The sequence below is a fragment of the Venturia canescens genome, chromosome 7 (genome assembly GCF_019457755.1).
Source record: "Venturia canescens isolate UGA chromosome 7, ASM1945775v1, whole genome shotgun sequence".
NCBI lineage: Eukaryota > Metazoa > Arthropoda > Insecta > Hymenoptera > Ichneumonidae > Venturia > Venturia canescens.
Window position 1 is genome coordinate 985,697 of NC_057427.1, and position 18,779 is coordinate 1,004,475.

Sequence of the window (18,779 nt, forward strand, 5' to 3'; positions counted from 1 at the left end):
ACAATATTAAAATCATAAAAATATCTTGAACCGTTAAATTTTAAGAGAACATTTGGTTCGTCGAAAAAACCGTCAGAATTTGAAATAACGCGGGAAATTGTAGCTGTCTGATTCGCAATGGCAAATGAGCGGTAAAAACGCGGGAATTCTGGCGATGGGGATTGGTCGAGCGAGCTATCGAAAGTGGCAACTCGCGATAGATCGATTTCATAATTCTGCTTGTTGTCGTCGTGTCGGCTACGCTCACGGTTATTGCGGCTTGGGAGAAAGAAAGAGAGAGAGAGAGAGCGAACAAGACAGAAAGTTCCGCCCTTTTGACACTCTCGCTCTTGCACACTTGCGCCTCCTCCCTCTCGGACTCGACATCGTACCTCGAAAATTTATCAATACCCCCGTGCGCGAATAGACCACCCGAGTGAGCAGCGGGCAGCGGCGCGATCAGTAGTAGTCCGATCCTCTCGAACTCACCCCGAAATATCATTTCTACGAGACTCGAGAGAACGAATCAAATTATTTGTTTGTTTTTTTTTCTACAAACTAAATAAAACCACTTTCTGACGGTATAAAGCAAATTAGTGATTATAACCCGAAGAAACAAGGGCGCGTCTGACGTTTTTCGGTGCTAACTACTTTCTGCAGGAAAACCAATTGCGACGAACATGTAAGTACCGAGTGAAATTATAATCGTTTTATAAAATCAAACTCGCCCCTCGCATCGCCCTTCGCAAAAGTGTAAAAAGAAGCCGTTCCATCCACTTTTTCATTTTCATCCTCCGAATCTCGAAAACCTTTCACATTCGCCCCATTTACCGTTGACTCTCAATGTGTCCGAATCTTCCGCTCAATTCACCTCCATCGAGGAACAGTCAACGGGCTCTTTGGCGGACCACCCCCAACCTCACTCGCTTCTTTCCCAAGCCCAAAATCCATTTCTTTATCGCTGACTCGCAGCAGAAAGTGAATATTCCGCGTAAACATGAATTTTTATTCGTTTCCCTCGATGTTACATTTTTTCGAATGCAACACTACAGAATATAAGAAAGAAGAAAAAGAGGGAGAGGGGGGCGAGGGAGAAAGAGAGTCGACTCGCACGACACCATTTCTCGTTTCGCGAATCGATGAATCGTCTCTATCTCGCTCGCTCTTTTGCCTCTATTAAGCTGCTGTGGCACGTCGAATATAAAAATCAGCGCAATGTCACGATACAGAAATGCGAGTAGGAGCGAATCATCGAAACGAGCACACGCTCATAGGATTCTTCCTAAAAAGAATAAATTCGTCACACGAAAGTATATGCAGTCGGAGATCGATGGAGGAATCAACGTGTTAAATGTTCGTCGATAGTTTTCATTCTTCGTGTAACGAACGGCTCGTGCGTTCTGATTGTACGTGTCCGATAGAACGTGAATGGGGGTAAATCGATAGAAAAAAAGGAAGAGAAAAGGCACAAGTTAGGCACCGGGATGAGTAACCGAAACGTTGTAGAAACAGAAATAGAAAGGGTAGTGTTAAAGAAATTGTGAATGGAGCGAGTGGCTTTTCGAGCCTTTTTGATTTTTCGAGTAGGTCGCAACGCGCGATATGGTCACAATAACAACGACAATCGTCGAGTCTCCGTTGCTGGTGAATGCAATGTTCGAACGTTGCCACCCGTCCGGTGCCGACGTTCCTCCTTATTTATTCTCATTATTTTAAGGATTGAGGTGCTCTTCGAATTTGTTCTAAGGAATAAGATTCATGGAATATTTCGATTAGAACGAAAGCCGAGTTTCGATTGCGGGCCAAGAAACATTTTAAGACGCAATTTCCGAGACCTTTGTCGTCAATCGATTCTCACGGACATGCATACTGACAGTACACTATCCCCAACCCCTCGGCTCCTCACCCCCGCCCCATTTTGTCCTCCGCCACCGGTTTCCTATCGCCCCGACAATTTCCAATAAAACGCAGCTATCCTGCCGCTGCATTTTCCGACTATTTGCTCTTTCTGCTTACACTTTTCGCGCTAACTTCTTTCCTCTGCGCTATTTTATGCGGAGCGTGTCCAAAGTCGCTTGCGAATTTCAACTTTTTATCGCCGTTAATTGAATTTTTTTTTTTTTTTCTTCTTTTTTTTTTCTTTCAAGAAAATGTTATTTTCAGTGTTTTTCTCACTTCGAACTTGTTCTCTCGAAAAAGCTTGTTTTTCGATGGTTTCGTTCTCTACCGAGGCTCGAAATTCAAGGGGACGAGAAAGAAGAAATTTGGAAAATAAAGAAATTGCAACGTCTGTTTTGCTACTCGTTGCCAACTCGCGGAAGATATTTATATGATCGATCGCAAAGACCGTCATCGTAGTTGCGTATTATTATTGTGCTCAGGTGCCAATAACCGTGGAATTAAACGCCCCCGCGCTTCCATTCGATCGCAAATTTTCCGTGCAAATAAAATTCTATCCTCAGCCTCGCCTTTCCCGCGTTATACCCTATTTTTCTTGTTTATTTTTATATCGTAATATTAGTCGAGATGCATTATCCACCGAGCTCGGATTATGTAACTGTTTTCATTGCGTAATTTCAGGTCCAGCTCGACGCATTCTCACCCCCCTTCGCAATACTTTAATGTTATTTCACTCCCGATAATGCGGTTTTCCACCTCTGACGTGGAAAATCTTCTTAAATCTCTCACGTCATTTTCAAACCTTAACAACCTTTTGTCGTGACGTTTCTATTATCTTGGCCGAGAATCATTCGATGTTTGCTTTTATGAGCTCAATTTTCCTGCTTTACCTCGACAAAGGATCGAATTTCCATGAAATAACCAAGAAATTGCAAATATTGGTGTTTTCATCGTGAAATTCTTAAATTTTCTTGGAACATTCTTCAGGAGAATCGTCGTGGGCTCCGAATGCATTTGTACAATCGTATTACTATTGATCTTGTATTATTTTTTCCCCTATCGCGAGCTCGGTTGACCTTTAACTGTTAAGTTTCGATGCTCTATACGGGGACCCCCCATAAATAATACATTTTTCTCCCCCCCCCCCCCCTTTCTCCTCCCCCCCACCTTTCCGTGACCTTTTCCTTATTCTCAGGAAGAAGTGATCCTTGATTCCGGCTCGACTCAATGATCCCGGTTTATGATAAAAGGTATCTGGCCTTAATGGGTGAAAACAGAGGGCGGGGTCTGAGGAATGAAAGAAAGAAAAGCAATTCGGTCGAATTTCAAAGAGAATTCAAATGTTATTTCTTTGACCAACGGTTTATATTAAATTTCTCGAATATTTCTTCGTCAACGTAACTCGCCAGCCCGGCAGTCTCGTGTAAAAAAAATGTTTCCACCCCGCTTATTCTTCCGTGAAATTGCATTCTTTGAGAGGGCTTTCATAAATACAACGAGACGCGAAAAAGTAAGAAAACACAAAAATTACTATAGTATAAAATTGAGGAATCTCATCCGGCAGGAATTTATGAATGAATGTGCCGTCGAAGAAGGCGGATGAACCGGAGGGATGCTCGAGTTAATGGGATTTTAAGGGTGGAATAACGGGGAGGTGGCGGTGAGAGGGGTGCTTCCACGGTTATTCTTCTTCCCGGGTTCAAGCGCGCGTGTATCTTCGCATGGAGGCCATGTCCCGGGGAATCCACGTGCGTCTGTCATACGCATTGTTATTCAAATAAAAAGAGGGGGGCGGAACAAAAAACAATGGAAAAAAGCAACTCCGTTTGCGTAAATCGAAGGCGAATCTTCCATTCAATGTTTCGCGGAATTTATACCGGTTTTTCAGTGAAATACATAAAATATAGAATGAAATATTGAATTGTTGTTGTTGTTATGATGAATAAGAGAAGCGACCCGGCCACGAACTTTGGCCTTTCGCCTGCACCATAACTCTCTCTCTCTCTGCGAATCCCCATCCTCGTGCTACCACCCCCATGAGCTGACGTATTATATACAAAGTTTAGCGAGAACCTGGGGGCGTTCAGCCAGATAAAACATAGCAGCTCATCTATTTGTCTCTGTATCTCTTTGTACACTCCTTCGATTCCCAAGATGTTATTTTACTCTTGCGTGGGCGTGGAAGCTACCCCCGGCTGACATTTCATATTTAATCCTAGGAAAATCTATCTTCCACCTGACATTAATTAAAAAAATGCGATCAAGTGGAAAATTATGCATGCGTAGGACGCATGCGCGTAAGTCTGAGATCAAATTCATTGGGGCGTGATGAATAAGCAAAAACTATTTTTTTTGGAGAGTTTTCAGTTTTCATTTGTCGAATCCTCATTCAAAATAGTTCATCAAACTTTCGGAAAAATTCTTTGAGACTATATACGAACCTGTTTTTCCAATGTTAAATGTGAATCGGTTTTTTTAAATCAAATTTTCACAATATTTCGTTCTTTATATATTGATTTTCATTGTTATGTTTTAACAAAGGGCCACCGAGGGCGGTCTCGCACCGGATGCTGCTGGTGCAGGGGCTAATGGGGAAGGAATCGTCGGGGGTCCGAGGACACCCCAACAAATTGCGTCCCAGAAACGACTGCAACAGACACAGGCCCAAGTCGACGAAGTCGTCGACATCATGAAAACGAATGTCGAGAAGGTCCTCGAGCGCGATCAAAAACTCTCCGAACTCGACGATCGAGCTGGTAAATTATTGTATTTGCTAGTTGACCGTTTTATCATAGATTCGAACACGGAAATGATTTTTAAAATCTCGACCGAATGATCAGAATTTTAGAAGAAAAAATCGCATCGTTTTGCGAAGTAAAAACAAAAAATATAATAACAGTAAACGTGTTCGAGAATGAATGGAAAATCGAAACAAGTTTAATGCTTGCTGCTGTAACATGACGCGAGCAAAAAAAATTGGGCTAATTTTCCGAGCAGCCTCGTGACAAGATCCCAAAATAAATTCTCCCCAGTGACGAGTGTCGTCAAGCGAACAGAATTCTTGAAATTTGCTCGTATATCTCGATCGCCTATTTCCAGCGACTGGAACAGTACTCGAGCCACTTTGATTGCATCATCTCCAGTGCGGCGATCGATCGAAAGGGCATGATTGAATTGTGACTGAAAAAAAATTGTGCTCGCTTCGAAATCAGTATAGAAAATAAAAATGCTTGTCTGCAATGATAAGTAATTAAATTCCAACTATGATTGACCGGTTCAATTCCATTTCCAGATGCACTTCAGCAGGGAGCATCGCAATTCGAGCAGCAGGCAGGCAAGCTAAAGAGAAAGTTCTGGCTACAAAATTTGAAGGTGAATAGATTTTTTCATACTTTTATATGCACGCAAGAACAAAACTGTTGAATTCCACAGAGCAATGATCGATCTCCGAACTTCGACGTGTGTCATAAAATCTTTTATCGACTCATCGATGGCTCTTCCACTCGTTTTTTTCCGGCACAACTAATTCATCCGGTCGCATTCGATTTTCCTTCAGAAAATACGTACCCCAGAATTAACACTTTTTTTTCTCTCAATTCATTTCGCAGATGATGATAATAATGGGAGTAATTGGGCTCATCATACTGGCCATCATTGTCGGTGAGTAAAAAACTTGTGTCTCGATATAAGTTACACTGATAATTAACTCGACAGCTAAATAATCGAGAAAGTTCCGATGGGACAAAATATTGAAAAATACGACAAAAGTGAAAAAATAAAACCTAACAGCGCTGCTACACTGTGCCCTGTAAATGTTGAGTGTCCAAAAGCTAAGCATATGTGTATACTTCGCTGTACTATCCGCCAACGAATTCGAGCTTCATTGCAAAGGAACAAAAACAAAAGAAAAATAGCTTCAAACACAGTATTCGTTCCTCTTTCCCCTGAGACTGTGTTCCGTAACGTGCTATATAAAAATTTTATCGATAATTCGCTACGAAGTAAAAGAACGTCACACGACAGAGGAGAAAAACGAGAGGGAAGAATAAAGGAGACACAAGATGTAGCAAAAAGAAGGGACCAGATCAAATTCGCCCTAATGAATATTTGTCTTTCTCTTTTTTTCGTCTAGCGAACGTCATGTAGGCGCGCTGATTGATCGTGGAAGAAATTTTTTGTGTGAGTTAGCCAGGTAGTTCATTAAACGTAAATCAAAAAATACAACACCAAAGTACAACCGAAAACTATATTGCTGTCACGAGTAAAAAAGAAGTTCCTTCGGACGTTTTGCCAGTGACCTTTTTATACGGAAACAAAAAAAAGCAGAGTCAAACACGCACGCGACATCAATTGCATAGAGCTCAAATGCGTGCAACACTAACAAACTGTATTATCTATTTCTACATTTGTTTATATATACATATATATATGGGTGTGTTTGTGTGTATATGTATGTATATAAATTACGCTACTTATTATATAATATATTCAATATCAACTACAGAGAATATAATATTTAATATTTTTACATATATATATATACACATACACATAAATATATATATGCGCTGTCTGTCGTAGGAAATAATTGTGTCTTTCCCGAACGGATGTGTCTATATCTATATCTATCTAATATTGTTGACGTGTAATCTGTGTATACTACTGTGCCCTAAGTGTCTCTCGCTAAATACTCGTACAACAGTCAATCATTATGTTTCAGTATTTTCTCTCTCTCTGTTTTTATTTTTTTTTTATTTTTTATTATTTCATCTACATTCCTTCGAGTCTTATCTTGCGACCTTGGATTCGTTCCAGGTTCACTGATATTTTACGTTGTTTCATGTACCATTCGAAACGATGATTTTTAGTTTTGTACTTTTTAACAATTCGAACCGTTTCATGGTGTTATTCGATGCCGAATGTGTTCATTCGTTTAAAAGTTATTCGCGAAAAATCAATATAATCTGGATCATTGATATTTGGGATTGAAAATACAACCCTCTCGTTACCACCCCAATCCCGAACGCCTCGATACCTCAATATTGTTATGTGTCTGTCTATCTTGGCAATGGTATCGCCCTCCTCTGACTGAATCCACTCGTAGCCCAAAGTTATCATTATTCTCTTCTCGTTGCCCGTTCGAACAGTTTTATTTTCTCAATAGTTTACACCCTTATTCGTACAAATATGAGGGCTTCCGAGATCTTTATCTCCCGTTTTGTGTTTGTACTTTTAAATGGTGTGTTTGGTCAGTACACTACAATTTACAAATTACGGTAAGCTTCACTTTCGTTTATCTTTATCATATAATTTTTTCAATCAGTATTCCAATCGGTTTTTTCTCCATTTTACAACAATTTTATTATACTATTTCTACTCTCTGCATTCTTAACTCTGCCTGCATGATCTCTCCAATTGTTTATTCGAATGAGCAATAAAAAAACTGGAAAAAATCCACGCTTTTATCAAGCTCGAGAATAGCCTATTTTCAATTCTCTTCCATTCAACAATCTCTTCCAAGCATAATCATTTTCAAGAAATTTCTAAAACGAACGACTCGTAACCAGTTTTTCAGTGTTCTTCGCCCTCTGTGTCAAAACTCATTCGCTCTTCTTGAGAGATTGGCTTGGTATTGCATGGCTGTATAGTTTACCGCATAAATAGCTGGTTCGTTGATTTTTTTTTTTTTTTTTTTTTTTTTTTTTTACAAGGATGTTACGATAAATAAATATTGTAGGAGGTTTTGATCGAAAAAATGTGATGAGAAATAATTGGCTAGAGGGATTTAGTTGATTTCATTGCTCGAGACTACAGCTGAGTTGACCTATTTTGAAGCCAAGGGTGGGGCGGGGGGGTAGGGGTTAATTCACTGGCCCAGTTGCATGCGCTCATGGTACGAACGCGTTGAGAGATTATTATCGAAAACTTGTGCAACAGGATCGATACGCTTGGAGAAATGAAAACAATAATTTGCTTAGTAAAAAATCAGTTTGGAAATGAAATAATATTTTGACAATGAAACCTTTTTTTCCTACTCCTAATTTCACTTTGAGTCAATGATATTTGACAATTTTTCATCCAACGAAACAATTGAGCAACGAAATATATGGTAACGTTTCATTATATTCGACTTCAATAAAAATTGATAGTTTATGAAATTTATCAATGCGCTTCGAAGTTGCACGACGGAGTAGAATTCATGAAAGTTTGAATTATTTTGAACATTAACAAGTTTTCGATCCTAACGATTTTATTGAAAACAGGATTGAGAATGGGCTGTTTTCCGTATTGAAACGCATCCCCCTGTGCACGATTACAATGAACCGAGACTTGTTTTCGATTTTTCGCAATTCATAATGAAATTTTGAGCTCTCAAATTTTTGCGTCCTTTCGTTTGTACTAAAGTATTGGGAATTCTGCGTTATTTTCAGCACACGTCACCGGCGGAGACGAGTCGCGTAAGTGAATTTCGTACAAAAACGAAAAAGATCATAAAACCGAAGAAAAGTCGTGAAAAAGAGAGCGAGAGGGAGGGGCCGAGTGAGGGAAAGAGAGGGGGAGCGAGGGAGAGAGCGTATGAGAAAAGACATTGGGGCGACGAAATAAAAATCGTTTATCGTCTTGACAATTTGAATGTGGCTTTGAAGTTGCCACGACGAAAGGGAAGGAGGCCGAGAGGACGAGAACCGAATTGTAAAAAATGGGTGAAGACGATAAACAGCGTGAAAATTAGATAATTAAAGAGTAAAGAATAAATTTGAAAATCGACTCCGTGTGATTGATTGCAATTAACATTTGTGCATTCAATTAACGAAATAGTGAAATTGAATATTTACTAATTTAACGTTCCGTGGCTCTCTCGATCCGTACGGTTAAATCATGAAAAGAGGAGGATCGTTTTCAAATGAGACTAACCATTGGTAGACGAAAGAGAGTGAAAAATGATGACCAATTTGACGGACAAGAGTTCAGGGTGTTCGTAAATTCCCGCATCTCCTTTCATTGGTATCCACAACAATGAAAACAAATGAAACAGACAAACGTCACTACAATCTATGGGCGTGAACGATGAGAAATCAAGAGATCAACGTGTCCCGATGTAAATAACATTATTTGTTCCTCGTCGTTGCATGCACGACGATTATACGAATCGTGCATATTTCGTATAGCAGATAGAAAATTCAATTAAATTATCCAATTCATCGCAATTCATTATTTTCATTACGACCTCCATTACTAATATTATTATTATTATCATCATTATTCACGAATACGTGATTATATCATATATGTCTATATATGTGCATTGAAAACGAACGGTACATATGTATATGTATATATGTATTTACGAACACCACGCGAACGTCATCACCATCATCTAGTGAAAAGTCATGAAAAAATGATTAAAGGAAAAAGGCTGCTGCGAGTATCGACTGGGTGAGGGGGAGGGGGAGAAACAGTGACGAGGAATAGGTCTGACGTGGGAATGAATTAAAAACATAGATATGAATATAAAAAAGATATCTAGGTACGTCATAAGGCTTAAACATTATCTACCAATGTTATACATACATGTTAATAGCGATAATAACAATAATTGACGATTGAACAATAAAGGAAAACGTTGTATGGACACGTGAATTCGACTGGGCAATTTTTCTTCAAAAACTAATATGACCGGTACGTTTGAACGGAAAAATCAATAGCGAGCGTATGATCGAGCGTTAAAAAATGTAGAGTCACTGAGAAAATAAATATGATAATATTATAACGAGCATTGTGAGAAAGTTGGAAATCGGAGGTCATAAAAAATACGAATGCGAGCCGAGAGAGCCCGAGGGATTACTCGCGCAGGATTTTTCGCTAGGCTTCTCAAACGGTATTAAAAATAAAGAAAGGCGAATTAACGAGAGGTAAGAAGAATATTCATGAATTATCATTATATTGTTGGCTGCAAGCATGATTCTCAACGATATATTTTTCTTCGAGCATGCCTTTTCCCATTATTTTTCATTCTTTATTATTGTATTTTTTTTTTTTTTTTTTCGAATGTGTACCCCCTTTTTCTGTCGTCGAGAAAACGCCCATTTTTTCAAACCCACGAATATCAGCTCTCTCCGGATATTCGTGCTTTGGAAAATGAAACTTTTCTGGCATTTTCTCATGGGTGATTAAAAAAAAAAAAAAAAAAAAAAATATTGTGGTAATCTTTCGACAAGGAAACGACGACACATTGTCAACATTCAACGACAGACACGTAACATTTTACAAGGCACCTTGAAATACATCGAAACTATAACTCTCTCTCCAACTCTCTCTTCTTCGTCGATCCAATCCCGCAACAGATGTAAAGAAACAATCTTTCCCAGAATATCCATGACTAAGGGATACTCGCTTTTATGTATTCCAGGTTCAAATGCAATCCAACGACAAGCTAAACATTAAATTCCATACAGATATACGTTAAATATGATTGAGCTACCAAAAATCTACATCGTACAACGTCGAATTTCTGTTGTTAAATTATCCAACCTCTTTCGTTTATGATTTCACGTTGAATCCTTTCATTTGCCTTCTATTTCAGTGTCTACCTCCTCTCAACTGTGTATTTCTGTGTTACATATATAAAATATGAATATTTCTTTTGTACAACTAGGACGTTGCCGATTTAGTATGTGAAAGAAAGCCCAAAAATGACCGGCCGATTGCGTATTTTGTGTCCCTCTCATCTCTTTCCTTTTTATTTAAACATTTGTGAGATTATTGATGATCGTTAATCGAATCGAACCCTTTGAAATGTGTCTTTTTGACCGATCGACATTTTCTTTTTTCCAGCTAAATTCATGCCGGATTCGCCACCGGTTGCGCAAGCACCGCCGGTTTATCAATACGCACCACAACCCGGTGTCCAGCCGGGAGCTGCGCCAGGCGCTCCCGCGCCCCCCGCAGGAGCGCCCCAAACAGCACCCGCGGCTTTCGTCGGCTCGTCTCTCAACGGAATTCGCAGCGTCATGTAAAAAAAAATCGGCAACCACCACCAACAACAACAGATAAAAACGAGATCAGAAAAGTGAAAAAATACAACTGAAGCCCTCCGACTCTGCTTCGCGTCACTCCGACTCTATTGTTAATTAAGAAACCCAAATAATGGTCCCTCATCATCAGAGACGAGAAACTGGCCGCTTTCTTTCGTATTACGCAATCGACTCAAGGAACAACCAAATATAATGCTCCGATGGGACATAAATAATAACGAGGAAACGTAAATGCTATTTTTTTCAATCCAGACACACGTACACATACACCGCGTGACGTAAACTTCGATTCATCGTCGATAAAGAACTTTCGGGGTTTCCTAAAATACTATTATATTCATTCATGTGAATATGACAAAAATAAAAGAGAATAATTATTTCTTCAAATGGTTAAGTCGATCGCCTTTCGCGATTCGACCCTCATCCTGTAATTCATCGAGAAACGACATCGCGATAAAAAACAATTTACGAAAAAATCGAATGACGGAATGAGAGGTTACTCTAAAAAAAAAAAACAAACGTAAAAGACGATCGCTTCTTACGATCGCTTGATATACACAATTTATACGTGTGTGTTTAATCCGCGTATATACACATGTATATGTAAATACTATTACGATATTACGAAACGTCAATGTAGGAGTACTATAAACAAGAAAAGAGAAGGAATAATAAAGAAAAACGTATGTTATTGAACATTACACACGTAAAACAAATCGAATGCTGAATTCAGAGAGAAATTAATGAATTAAACAAACACCGATAAAACAAAAGGTCAAATTTTGTGTGAAAATTTTCAATAGTGTTGACATCACTTAACTGTAAATGTAATTGCGAGCAATTTCAATTCTAATTATGAATTTTCAAATCACTCTTCAAACACTTTTTTTCGATCGGTTCAACACCGGTATGTTTGCCGAAACATTTGAACCAATTGTCCTTTCTCTTCAGTTTTATGTTGAAATATGATTTTTCACAAACGTTCTCGTTCATATTATTTATAGAAGAGAAATTAACAGAACGACTAGAAGAGGAGGAACAAAGTGGGAAACACTTCCGAAAATATAAAGGTGATCGTTTCCCAATTTTCCACAAAACACTCGATTCACAGACACACACACACACCACGAATAACGAGCAATTCAAGATAAAATGAACCTGTACTTATACCGACTTTTGTCCGTCAATGCTATTACTATTATTTTATCTCATTCCATTGATTATTAGCGCGGACAAAGAATGAAAGAGAGAGAAAGCTGTTAATTTAAACATTGACTATATAAACAATGACGTCAACGTGGTAGGCCTACAAAGATGCTTCGATGTACGATTTATCATTGTCATTGTCAAACTAAATAATTAATCGTCTCAAAAACCGTGATTACGATGGCTCTCAACTGCAAACGAAGCAACAAAATGAACACACGATAAAGAGATACGAGAACAAAAATAAATGAGGCATCCGTGAACGCTGATCGGATTCTTCAATATTTCTCAATGAATCTTCGTCAATGATAACAAAATCATTTCATCCATCGAAACGATTAATTATTCCTGAGAAAGATCGAAAAATTTTCTTCGTTTCCGTTCCCGAGCGTACGCTAAACCGTCGTTGGTTGCTTTTAATGAAAATACATACTTGAAAACGATGATATATATCTATACGATTTATATATATATATCTACACATACATATATATATGAATGTATATAATATTATATCTTAGGCTGAGATTGATAGAGAAAGAAAAATCACGTTTCAAACACTTATTTTTAATGAATTTTTTCGTTTTATCCTACTTGAAAAAAAAACCATTAAGACGAAACAATGGGAAACGTTTTACTTCAAAGATCGTAATACGTTATTTAAAGACAACAACAACAACAAATAGGCGTCTTATATATTATTCATGTATATTACTATACTAGATATTTAATGTATATTAGAGACATGAGAATAAAGTTATGGAACGAAGGCTCCTGATATTATTGTTTGGGATAATGATCGATGAAATCAATTGAAAATCACGAGTGATGGAATAATTGTAAATAACAAATGTAATTTAACCATTATTGTCAAGACGCGTTAGCTGATCGATTCAATAGTCCAAATGACACGTAGCTCGAAATATTCAAGATGAAACAACGAAATAATTGAAACGAATAATCGAATGATTGGACGTAATTAATGCGATCGATAAAATTAACTCGAAATAATGAATTCTGTAATTAGATTGTCGGACGACGAGCAGCTCATCGGTGCGATGGCTTTCATTGTGGCGCTCGCTCATACACATCGAAGAGATATTTTCCTGTGTGCTACTTCGCAAACGAGCTAACGGCATTTCGGTCCAGATATTGTGAGAGAGTTGAAAAAGGAGAGGGGAATAATCCGCGCACATTCGCTGCTCCTCGTCATTTCCTTTTCTTTCCTTCTTCCTTGCCTGCCTGCCTGCCTGCCTCCCTTCGTCATCAGCTTCGCCAATTTTCTCTCTCATTAAAGCGCACATCGAAAACGAAATCTCCAGCATCCGGCACGGAATCCTCGCCGTTTTTCAAGCATCGACTTTCATTTTTCGTCTCACTACTATGTACCGAAAGTATTTCTACTACAAACATCCACTTTTTTCGTAACAAAAAATATCTGAAAATCGACGAAAAATACGATCAAGCTTTTCACCGAAATGCAAATCTTGGAAGAAATTCATTCGACGCAGCGATTATTGATTATTCATCGAAAAAATGAGCTCTTCTTGGCTTAATTGTCGAGAACGTAGTTTCCTCGTTTCACAGTTAACTGCTGGTCAAGCTCTATTTTCCTTCCGCGTACATTCGGCTCCCGAATAGCGGAGTCGTTACTTCTTTGCGACATTGATCGCCGTCCTCGCAAGAGTTTTCACACGTTCCTACAAAGTCATTTATCCAATTAGCATATTGACGAAAGAGGACTCTAATGAAGTTGAACGAAACGATCCCATCGAACTAACATTCTCCTTTTTATTTGGCTTTCTTTTCTATAACGAGAATACCCAAATTTTTCGATCATGAGAGAATTCTTGAAGATTGAACCGGCTCTGAACATTTGTAATTAACCTCGTACGATTCCCTGCCCTTGTTTTGTCCTCGTTCAACGTGATACAATTTTTTCAAGAGGCCGAAAAACTGTCTCAACGTCCGTTGTCAGACCTGTCTCCGATGACGTCTCTTTTCTCTGTCTCTTCATTGTTATTTACGATTTTCTCAACGATCGTAATATTCGGCAGGCGTACGTTCCACAAACCCAAACCTCTGTATCGGGCACACTCGCGGATGTGCGCTTCGGACGACGTACTTGGAATACAAATGGTATCGAGCTGGAAGTGAATCCCGCATCGGCTGGCCAAATGCAACGCCGCCACGCGAGCGCTACTGTTCGATAAATTTTTATCGAATAATTGAATAATGTAATCGACGAATGATGGAAAGATTGAAAATTCGAGTCGAAATGAGCGGAGCGATGAACTCTCTCGCGAGGATCGAGCCTCCGCCTGCACTTGCTTTGGTCTCAGAATTCAAGGAAATTAGAGAATCTTTAAACGAAGAGAAAATTAATGGAGACTCTGGTCGCATGAAAAATGATTTGCGTCTTTTTGTTGTCTCCTCGTTGTATGCGAACAGCAATATCATTCGAAACTTGGCGAAGGAGTATTTATTTGAAGAAAACCCAGTGTATTATTGCCTCGCATGTACGAGTCCGAAATAAAGAAAGAATACAAAAGTGTTTCATTGGGCACAAGCGTCATTTGGCCACGCGGAGAAAATGCTATCCTCCATTTGGCTCGGGACTGCAACGAAGCATTAATCTTCGCTCGTCGTCACAATTTAATGACTTTTCAGACGCTTTTTACATTATTTTCCCTGGACGCAGCGCCGGTACACGGGCAGAGAAAAATAAGTGTAACGTGATTTCACTCTCCCAGCGTCACTTCCCATGGACCAGATGCTACGAATTCTCGTCGTAAAAAAGAGACGAAACGTTTGCTCTTTTTGTGAATACACTCGCCCGGTCAAGTGTCATTACTCTCGAAGCTTATTTCGTACCAAAAATAACGATTATGGAGCAGAGGCCGCGGGGCTCTGGACCAGACGTTGTGACATGTCCAATTACCAGGCTATTTGTACCTGACGACGACTATCTATCTCGGTAACTATAAGAGACTCGTCCGTTGAAGCAGTTCCTTCGACGCTAAAAACTGCTGTGATTAAGGACTCGAGCAGTCGAAATTTCATGCGAGCATCTTTTTTCGACGCGTTTTCATTTCGGGCCCAAAGAATAATTGGACCACGCGTTTCTAGGCGCTGGCATACACCGGGGACAGTGGGGATTTCTAAGTATTGTCGTTTGTCCAGTTCGATCGCTAGTGGGCAGATAAAAAACGGTAAATTTTCAGCGTTACCCGAGACTTTACGGAAGGCTTGTGTGGGCCTTGCAGCGGTTTGGCCTTGAGGCATTTCCGGAGTGAAACTCGATTCTCCACATCGAAAGGTTTCGTCCAAGTGTCCGTCTGATTTGCGTATTTTTTAGATTTAGGTTATTATTAGCATGAGGCTGAGGTGTGAGTGAGTCCCACGCGACGAGGCTTCCCCGGGGCTTCGATGTACGCGCGTGTGCGTTGAAGCGCCGAGAGATAAAGCCTCGTTATAAATTCAATTCGAATACCATCCCGAACTGTCGGAATTTCATTTCGAGCGAGGCTATTAAATCCCGTAAAGAAACGATACTGCGATTGAAGCACCGACCCTAAGGCCCGGAACGAGGAAAAGCGTGAAACATTAGGATCTCGGAACGCGGTGACATTAATAAAACGAGATGACAGCGGAATCGCTCGAACGCCAGTTTCATGCCTGCTCCGCATGACCCTACTTTTGGGCCCTACTTCGAAAAGTTTAACTTTATTAAAATACCGGATTTTTTCGAGCCGGCTTTCGACTCGCAGCTTCTCTTTTCGGATGATCGAAAATTCATTTAAATTCAAGATAAGATCAAAAACGAGAAATTGGAAAAGTCTCACAACGGAAACGAAGCCGAGCGATCCTCGAATGGCATTGACCCCAGGAAAATATTGGTCGTTGATAGAATGCCTGCTATTTGGAAACGGCTCGAAAGACTTTCTGCTCTCATCACCGGAAAACCGCTTTATTGGGCCCATCGTGGTGAGCCTCTCGTACCATGAAGGAGGGCTACTTTTATTGGCACTCGCAGGGAGAAGGGGAAAAGCGTGTCAAAAACTCGCACGTGTTTATTGGCGGAAGGGGCAAGGGATAAACGGGATAGTGGGGGTGACGTATCAGGCCCCAAGTTGGCTCGATCGTCACGAGTTGGTGGTGAGACACATCACGGAAGATAAATAAGAAGGACATGGAAAGAAAATGTTCTGTATCGTGGAGTGTCTCGTGTCATGAATTCGATTTAATCGCTCATCGTTTATAATTATTTGTTTTATTCCATTTTTTAAAGACTCTTTTTAGTTCCTTGACGTTCGTTGCTTCTGTCGAGCGAGTTATCTTCGACGAATTACGCTTGGAAAAAAATAACCAGCCATGACGAAGTTAGCGCTCTGTGCCTTGATTTTTGGACTTTTCGTGCTCGCCTCTTCCGCCCCGAACACAACGGACAATCAAGAACGCGGAATCCTCGACTGTTTCTTCGAGTCCGAGAGCCTCACGTGCGCGAAAAATCGTGCCGACACACAATTAGACGCGATCGAACAACGAATCACAGGGAGGTCAGACCCCGTTCCATTCAGTCGAGTTTTCGAAGATGCTGGAGCAATCCTCGTCGATGGCACCAGGTCACTCCTTGGAGAGACCGACGAATCTACTACCGAACTCGACGACGAGGAAGAAGACAAGGAAGAGGGCCGCAGTTCGCTTCGTAAGTAAATTCTTCCATTTCGAGACAATTTTAAGGTAGACTCAGAAACTAGTAACAGTCGCTGAAGTTGAAAGGAATTTGGGATTGACGGAAAAATTTGATTTGTCACAAACGCCTCAAAAGTTTCGTGCCGAGAATGCCGAGAGATTCGTAAAAATATTATTTGAATGGAACTGTATAGCTTTGACGGATTTAAATAGTTTGGGTCAAGGAAACGAGGGGATCGATGGTTGGGAGTGCACTTGGTATTAGCGATGAGCCATTATTATTTTCTACGAGTGTGGTGAGCTCGCGTCCGTTTTAAATGACTTTATGATTTTCCGGTTTGGTTTGTAAGAGCCGGTTTAGCATTGGCGCGTTAACGGACATGCGTTTGTGGCTTGAAACTGAGCCGAAGGAAAAGGGGTTAAAGGAGAAAGAGGTGGGAAATAATCCATAAGGAGAGGAGGAAGAAATCGCATGGAAGGATGAGCAAAAACGGATAAATAGCCGCGTTTCAAAGTTTCTGGGTCAACTCACCCGAATTTATCCTCCGTGACATTCGCCACTGTATCGCTCTCCTCAACATTTTAATTAATGACTCAACCATACTTTGTGCTCAATTCCCATCTTTAAACTTGCAAATAAAATAAATTTATTCATTTTCCATACTGCAAAACGCTCGGATCACTCGCCAAATGGTCGATTCATTTTATAACGTTTTTTTTTCATTTCTTTAACGATTATTAGGTTAACGGAGGATTCGACATAATTGACAGTTCGATACGAGAAAATAGACCGTCGTATATGGAAATAAATAGAAACAGAGTAGCGATTTAATAATTCATTATCTTTCATGAGTTGCATTTCCTTTCGAGAAAACTCGGGCTGTGGGAAAGTCTCGTAATTGTGTTTACACGTGAACGAATTCGCCACTTCATTTCATTTGTTCCTTCAAGTATATGATTGTGATGCTTAAGAAAAAGGCATTGTAAGGAAAGAATGCCCGGAATTTAAGAAATATCACTGACGTGTTCCTCATCGATTTTTGTTCAAGGTCAACCACGAAAGAAGTTTGGAAAAAAGAAGAAGAAAATGTTGGCAAAACTGTTGTCTTTCGTGATGCTGATAAAAGCGAAAATCGGTCTGCTCCTTCAGCTCATTTCCACGCACTTCCAACTGAAATTCTTCGCTCTGGCTATCCTCAGTTTGGTCGTAAATGTAGCACGATTTTGGATCGACATCAAGAAAGACCATCATCCTTCGAAAGTCGTGTATTACGAGCACGCTCAGCATCAGCATCATTACGATCATGAAGACGATCATGGCGGTTACTGGGGTCGATCGGATCTCGAGAATCCTGCTCAGGAATTAGCTTATAACGCTCATAAATGAATTCAATCGCTCCTTTAATTATGATCATTCAATTCGTTACTGTCTCGTTTATGAGATTATTTATTGCTCCTTCAAAATCACTTTCTCTCCGGTGAATTCTTTTGACGAAAGTTTAATGAACAGAGTGATCGTTTATTTGAACGAACGAATTTTATTTATTAGTCGAAAAAAACGACATCAATTGTATCGATCGAAATTCGTTTTATTGGTAATTTATTATTTATTTTTTCAAATGGAGCTAATCGTTGATCAATGATTTTTCGAATCCAGTCTCATTTTCTTCAATCGATCGTTACAAATAACATTTGCTATGCTCGTCTAACTGTATATAAAAATAATGTATTAAGATTCAACGAGTGTCATACGAGCACAGTATTCAATGGTCTCGTTTAAAACGCCCCGATTAAAATTCCGTTAAGCCAAAGTCAATTTTACACTCGTACCTGCAAACGCTTCATTTTTTTCTCCGTCAAAATATAATATAAAAAGGAAAAAAATTTGTCGAGCTTCGCACAGCTGCTTTACTATCGCCACAGCGACATTCTGTTTTTTCCTCTCTGCCGACTTGGAAATTTTGA

The 18,779-nt window shown here is 39.7% G+C and overlaps 2 protein-coding genes across 3 annotated transcripts; both read left to right on the forward strand.

Moving 5' to 3' along the window:
- Positions 1-333: 333 nt before the first annotated feature.
- Positions 334-12,888, forward strand: nSyb (neuronal Synaptobrevin). Of its 2 annotated transcripts, XM_043423319.1 has the most exons (6): positions 334-661; positions 4,420-4,634; positions 5,171-5,250; positions 5,487-5,538; positions 8,310-8,336; positions 10,714-12,888. In XM_043423319.1, coding segments are annotated over exons 1-6 (558 nt in total). In that variant the 5' UTR covers positions 334-659; the 3' UTR covers positions 10,896-12,888. The 2 variants fall into 2 exon arrangements, with proteins under 2 accessions (XP_043279254.1, XP_043279255.1); XM_043423320.1 differs by lacking the exon at positions 8,310-8,336 and having other exon boundaries at positions 342-661.
- Positions 12,889-15,929: 3,041 nt separating this feature from the next.
- LOC122413459 (uncharacterized) lies at positions 15,930-18,678 on the forward strand. The gene is made up of 2 exons (XM_043423816.1): positions 15,930-16,827; positions 17,864-18,678. Exons 1-2 carry the CDS (start codon positions 16,494-16,496, stop codon positions 18,199-18,201), a joined length of 672 nt encoding a protein of 223 aa, XP_043279751.1. The 5' UTR covers positions 15,930-16,493; the 3' UTR covers positions 18,202-18,678.
- Positions 18,679-18,779: the final 101 nt, after the last annotated feature.

Excerpts from the sequence above, each read along its gene's own strand:
- nSyb (XM_043423319.1), top strand. Across the intron at positions 4,635-5,170 it reads CGAACTCGACGATCGAGCTG|ATGCACTTCAGCAGGGAGCA; the intron begins GTAAATTATTGT and ends TTCCATTTCCAG. Across the intron at positions 5,251-5,486 it reads TCTGGCTACAAAATTTGAAG|ATGATGATAATAATGGGAGT; the intron begins GTGAATAGATTT and ends TTCATTTCGCAG.
- LOC122413459 (XM_043423816.1), top strand. The coding sequence starts at position 16,494 with ATGACGAAGTTAGCGCTCTGTGCCTTGATTTTTGGACTTTTCGTGCTC. Across the intron at positions 16,828-17,863 it reads AGAGGGCCGCAGTTCGCTTC|GTCAACCACGAAAGAAGTTT; the intron begins GTAAGTAAATTC and ends TTTTTGTTCAAG.